Genomic DNA, 6,072 nt, shown 5'->3' on the forward strand with positions numbered 1-6,072 from the left:
CTCTTGAGAAAGGCTCTAAGGGCTCAGCAGTGAGCAAGGTCGTTCTGGTCCTCGGGGAGCTTCCAGACGAGGCATCTGGGCTACAGGCTGACGGCCCTCCCAGGGTGGAGCGCAGCAGAATGTGTTGTGGGTTTAACCCCCAAGAGCTGTCTGACCCGGTTTCCAGCAAGCAGGGGCTGATGTGGAAAGTCTTCCCAGAGGAGGGGCATCTAAGCTAGGGCACGAAGGGCAAACTGCCAGGTGGTCGGGACAGAGGCAGGCGTTCGTCCCGGGCAGAGGTAGTGGGGAGAGTGGGGCACATTTAGGGGACCCCGACCCCCCCATACCTCAGTCTCCCCGGGGGGCAGGGGGATGTCAGGAGAAGGTGGGGACTTGGGACTGACAGTGTGGCCTGGGCAGCTGGCCTAACAGACCCATCGAGCTGAGGCACCCCGAAAGGGTGGCTTCTAGCATCCCCAGCGACCCTGCAGATGAGCGCACCACTCTTTGTTCCAGGAAACCTTTGACGCTGGCCTGCAGGCCTTCCAGCAGGAGGGCATCGCCAACATCACCGCCCTCAAAGATCAGCTGCTGGCCGCCAAGCACGTTCAGTCAAAGGCCATTGAGGCCCGGCACGCCTCCCTCATGAAGCGATGGAGCCAGCTTCTGGCCAACTCGGCCGCCCGCAAGAAGAAGCTGCTGGAGGCACAGAGTCACTTCCGCAAGGTGAGGGTGGGCCCCTGCGCAGCTCCCCGGCCCGGCTGCGGGGAGGCTGCCAGAACCCAGCTGAGGGCCCTTGGCCGACGAAGCAGCCGGGACAGACTGAGGGGAAAGGGTGGCGAGGGAAGAAAGAGGCCTTTCGAGACATGGAAGTGGGAGCACCCAGCTTGCCCCGGCCGCCCCGGGAACGACCGCTGCCTTTCCTATCCTGCCTTGCGGCCTCCGCCCAAGCGTGGCGCACGCAGCCCTGACGGCGCCCTGACGCAGGCTGCTCTGCTTTCAGGTGGAAGACCTCTTCCTGACGTTCGCCAAAAAGGCCTCTGCCTTCAACAGCTGGTTCGAAAACGCCGAAGAGGATCTGACCGATCCCGTGCGTTGCAACTCCCTGGAGGAGATCAGAGCTTTGCGTGAGGCCCACGACGCCTTCCGCTCGTCCCTCAGCTCTGCCCAGGCCGACTTCAGCCAGCTGGCCGAGCTGGACCGCCAGATCAAGAGCTTTCGGGTGGCTTCTAACCCCTACACCTGGTTCACCATGGAGGCCCTGGAGGAGACGTGGAGGAACCTGCAGAAGATCATCAAGGTGCGCGCTGCCCCCACCCAGGGCCGTCAGCCGGGGCTTAGGGGCCCGGGCCGGGGGCGGGGGGGGCTTGGCGGGGGTGGCGGCCAGCAGCCGCTTCCCCTCGCCTCTTGCCAGAGTTCTTGGGGGGCCAGTTGTGAGCAGCCGGGGAACAGAGGGTTCTGAGCTCCCTGAGTGTCTCCCAGGCTCCTCCTCTGGGTTGATGTCAACATGCGGTTCTCCCTGCCCCACAAAGCGATGGTTTCTGGTCACGTTCAGCATCCAGAAACTGAAATTGTAAGGCCCCTGGTCCGGCCCGAGGGCAGGCTGGCGGGCAGGACGGGCCCCACTGACACGGCCTCCTCCTCCCTCCGGGCGCTAGGAGCGGGAGCTGGAGCTGCAGAAGGAGCAGCGCCGGCAGGAGGAGAACGACAAGCTGCGCCAGGAGTTCGCCCAGCATGCCAACGCGTTCCACCAGTGGATCCAGGAGACCAGGTGTCCGCCGCCACCCCCCGGCGCCTCCGGGCCCCTGGCTCTAGCGGGAGGGGAGCCCTGCGGGAAACTGGAAGGCACGCTCGCAGGAAGGAAAGAAGGGTTAGGGGCCCGCCCTGGTCTGGCTCGAGCCAGGGCGGGTGGGGGGTGGGGGGCAGTTCTCGAAGGTACTTTTCCTGAAGGTCAAGTTGCTTGGGTGGGACCGTGCGTGGCCGGCGGTCAGTCCTAGGTAGCACCTCGGTGATGCACAGAACAGTCAAACGCAACGTGGGCACTGATGTTCTTGGTTTTGTTTTTCTTTTCTTTCTTGTGTCTCTCTCTCCGTCCCCCACCTCCCGACTGCTGCTGTCTGGACGCCACCTTGTCTTGCGGCTGCTTGGATCCCATCTGCACAGAACGTATCTCCTCGATGGGTTAATATTGTCTTCTTGTTTCTCCGGGCTCGTGGTGTGGTGGTGTCTTGTGTGCTTGTCCCCCTGCCCTCCGTGCCCCTGTGGCCTGGCTTGCAGAGGATCCCAGGATGGGCCTTCCTGCCCCAGGCGGGCTGCACTTCCCCCGGCCCACCCTCACCCCAGCTCTGTCCCCATCACCCTACAAGGAGTGCGTGTCCTTGACAGCCCTTGACAGCCTGAGGTCTGGGGAAGGGAGCCCTCCCATCTTCCTGTTCAGATTCCAAGGGTGCTCTCAGGTAGGGGATGTGACCAAGGCAGAGGGCCAGAGCTGGGGTCCAAAGCCTCTGAGAAACCCCATGCTGTCCAGCCATTGGGATTTCACTGGACTTCTCTTCTGCTTCTTTTCCCCGTGTGTCCAGTGGGACCATACTTAGCTCCTAGGAGGTCATGGTCATGAAGGAGAAGGAGATTCAGCGGGTGCAGTGAGTCCCCAGCTGTGCACTGACACCCCTCCCAGGCCCACCCCCCCAGTGTTCCCAGGGGAAAGGGAAGAGCATTGTTTGCCCTAATAAAAGGCAAAAGTGCCCGGAGTTTAGAGCGATGGAGAGACGAGGCTGGGGAGGAGCCCCCCCGGGAGGATCAGGGCGGCCCTGCCCAGTCCAGTCCTGGAAGCGGCCTCTCCTCGAGGCTTTGGCCTCTGCCAGGCCCATGTAGAGCCGGGGTTGGGGCGGGGCGGGGGGAACCTCAGTGGCTGAGACTAGCGCTCCTGGGGTCCCGCAGACGGGTAGTTGGGACAGCTGAGCGTGGCACCAGGAGAAACAGGTGCACGCTGACATGACCACCTGTGCTGAAAGCAGCGGGGGTGGGGGGGTGGGGGGCTGGTGATTAGGGATCACAGTTTGTAGCTGGAGTTCATTAGCCAGCTGGCCTGCACTCCCCTCCCCAGCCCTGTGTCTGCCAATCTGGTCTCGTCGCCGTGGGTGCCATGCTCCCTTCCCGTGTGGCTCCTCCCTAGCCCCGTCCCGTCTTGCTTGGTCCCAGTGTGCGCTGCCCCGGGCCCGCTGTGCTCCCTGTGGCCGGCGGCCCAGCCCCACCAGGTCCCTGCCTGGGCGCCAGGCGGCCCCGCCTGTGCACTACCAGCTTGGGCCTCGTGGCGCGTGTCTGTCTCGGTCTGCTCTTGCCTGTCCGTGCCTTCCGTGTATTCATTTGGTTTCTTTTCTTTGACTAGCATAGCGTACCGTCGGGTCATTCGTGTGTATCAGTATGAAGTTGGGGATGATCTGTCTGGAAGGTTTTTCTCTTCTTATTTCTCTTCTTCCCTCACTGTGGTTTTACCAGCGCACTCTTGACTTCCCCAGGCGGCTCCGCTTTCTGACTAACCCACAGCCCTCGGCCGCTTGGGAAGGAGGGGTCTGTCCTCCCACTGCACCAGCTCCCAGCCTCCTGCCCCCGGGTCCGGGGCGGGGGGTTGCTTTTCCCTGGGGGACATGGCGTGACTGTGAGTCTGATCTGCTGGGGTACAAGGAAGCCTGGTGCCTTGCCTTGCTCGAGCACTTTGAACTTAGGGAAATGTCAGAGCTAACCCTGGCTCGCTGGGTGCCGAAAGGGTAGGTTGGGGCACACGTGGGTGCAGGGGAGGCCGGGCTAAAATCCCACCAAGGCCATGCGCACAGTGTGACTCATCCCTGCACGTAACCCCGACTCGTTTGTTGTCTTCGTTCACTGGTGGCCTTCTGTGACCTCACACTGTGTAACATCGGGAGGATGGAGGCTCCCTGGGGCACCGCTGCTCTTCGGAACTTGGCCCTGGGAGCCTCTGGCCCAGATGGTCTCACGGAGCCTGAATCGGGGGCTTAATCGCAGCCACCTCCCTCCTTTGGGCAGAATTAGAATCACTTTTAAAACCCAATCTGGTCGTGATCTCTTAGCATCCTGGCTCCGTGTCTGAGGGGTCATCTGACTGCGTCTCCTCCACAGCTGTCACACCCTAGAATGGGGCTCCCCTGCTCAGGAACCTGCAGGGATTTCTGGGGGTGGCTTTCCATTTGTCAGCCTTCCTCCCCAGTGGCCGTAGTGGGGCGTGCTATCAGGCCCAAGGCCCCTCTGTCATGCCGTGGAACAGTTCCGCTCTGTTCCTCAGGTGCCCCTGAGGGCCTCGCTTGAGTGAGGGGCCAGGTCCCAGCCTGGCTGGGCCAGAGGAGCCCCATGAGGAAGGGTCCTAGCCTGGGAGCAGGCTGGGTAGGGCTCGGCCCAGGACCCCCAGTTGGCCCGGGGCAGGTAGCCCACCACGTGGGGCAGTGGCGTCCTGTCTCTGCAGCAGGACAAAGACTACCTGCCCTCCCAGCTCCCGGGGCCACTTAGGAAGAGCCGGCCCGTAGCAGATGGCGGCCATTTCCTCGATGAGAGAGATTCAGAAAAAGAATTTCAAGACAGCAGGCACTGTTATCTGGGGCTAATTTTGAGCTCACGATCAGGCCCTCCTGCGCCTCACTGTGCTTCTGTGTTTAGGTCCTGCATGGTGGAAGAATCTGGGACCTTGGAATCCCAGCTTGAAGCTACCAAAGTAAGCACCCCCTTCGTTTAAAGCCAGGCAGGAAGTAGGCTGGGTGGGTGTTCTTTTTCACTTTGCATAAAGCAGCACAGGACCCCATCATTTTAAAGAAAGTCTTTTGTCTCTGACAGTTGTCCTGTGGGGTCTTACTTGAAAAGAAAGAGAGTCCTTTGGTCCTTAGTGTATACTTCTCCTGGCAGTCTGCCCCTGGCTCGCCCCTCCCTGGGCAGAGGCTGCTGGATTGCCCCTCCTGCCGTCCTGCGCAGCCCCGCAGGCCTCGGGCCGGGAGGGCTCTCACACGGGCTCTCGGGGCCGGTGACCGAGGCGAGACTGTCCCCTACACCCTCGCTGCCCCGCCCGTAGCGCAAGCACCAGGAGATTCGAGCCATGAGAAGTCAGCTCAAGAAGATTGAGGACCTGGGGGCAGCCATGGAGGAGGCTCTGATCCTGGACAACAAGTACACAGAGCACAGCACCGTGGGCCTGGCCCAGCAGTGGGACCAGCTCGACCAGCTGGGCATGCGCATGCAGCACAACCTGGAGCAGCAGATCCAGGCCAGGTCCGTGCTCCCAGCATAGCAGCCCCCTGCCCCTATGCCCCCCAGCGTCCAGCATTCACTTTACTGGGATGGAACAGAATGTGCTACCTGCTCACTCCATCCTGTTCTTTTAGGAACACAACCGGAGTGACTGAGGAGGCCCTCAAAGAATTCAGCATGATGTTTAAGTGAGTGTGGCCTCCCCGGGCACAGGGGCGGTGGGCTCAGCGCCGGGGCCCGTGCTGAGCAGCCCTCCGTTTGTGCGGCAGACACTTCGACAAGGACAAGTCGGGCCGGCTGAACCACCAGGAGTTCAAGTCCTGCCTGCGCTCCCTGGGTTATGACCTGCCCATGGTGGAGGAAGGGGAGCCCGACCCCGAGTTCGAGGCAATCCTAGACACCGTGGATCCAAACAGGTGAGCTGGGGGGAGGATAGTGGCGGCGGCTCTGCCTCTGCATCATCCCGCATCTTCCTGGCTCACCGCCCCTGCCCCTCTCCAGGGACGGCCACGTCTCCCTGCAAGAATACATGGCCTTCATGATCAGCCGTGAAACGGAGAATGTCAAATCCAGCGAGGAGATCGAGAGCGCCTTCCGGGCCCTGAGCTCTGAGGGAAAGCCCTACGTGACCAAGGAGGAGCTGTACCAGGTCTGGGGCTCTGCTCTGCTTCCCTGCCCTGGGGACGGGGCTGGGGGCTGGAGGTTTCCTTTGAAAAGTAAAGGCCAAGGTTGCCCAGGGGCACAACAGTCTAGTATAACAGACCTCCGTTTGGCGCACTCTGTTGGGGGCAGGTGTTTCCTCCCCATTTAGCGCTGACTCCCTGTCCGCGGCAGCTCGGAGAA

At 62.0% G+C, this 6,072-nt stretch overlaps 1 protein-coding gene across 9 annotated transcripts in view; it reads left to right on the forward strand.

Moving 5' to 3' along the window:
- The window catches only part of SPTAN1 (spectrin alpha, non-erythrocytic 1), a 60,867-nt gene that overhangs the window by 54,229 nt on the left and 566 nt on the right, over positions 1-6,072 (forward strand). For 5 of the 9 annotated variants that reach the window (XM_028107815.2, XM_028107816.2, XM_028107818.2 and 2 more), the window contains 9 exons: positions 496-705; positions 983-1,279; positions 1,638-1,750; positions 2,143-2,160; positions 4,648-4,702; positions 5,054-5,250; positions 5,364-5,417; positions 5,499-5,645; positions 5,731-5,878. In XM_028107815.2, the coding sequence (XP_027963616.1) occupies positions 496-705; positions 983-1,279; positions 1,638-1,750; positions 2,143-2,160; positions 4,648-4,702; positions 5,054-5,250; positions 5,364-5,417; positions 5,499-5,645; positions 5,731-5,878 (1,239 nt within the window). The remainder of the gene's footprint in view (positions 1-495; positions 706-982; positions 1,280-1,637; positions 1,751-2,142; positions 2,161-4,647; positions 4,703-5,053; positions 5,251-5,363; positions 5,418-5,498; positions 5,646-5,730; positions 5,879-6,072) is intronic. The other 4 variants (XM_028107817.2, XM_088018864.1, XM_088018865.1 and 1 more) reach the window with 1 other exon arrangement.

This window comes from Eumetopias jubatus, unplaced genomic scaffold (genome assembly GCF_037043125.1).
Source record: "Eumetopias jubatus isolate StellerSeaLion01/CBP00866 unplaced genomic scaffold, mEumJub1_p1.0 scaffold_15, whole genome shotgun sequence".
Classification (NCBI taxonomy): domain Eukaryota; kingdom Metazoa; phylum Chordata; class Mammalia; order Carnivora; family Otariidae; genus Eumetopias; species Eumetopias jubatus.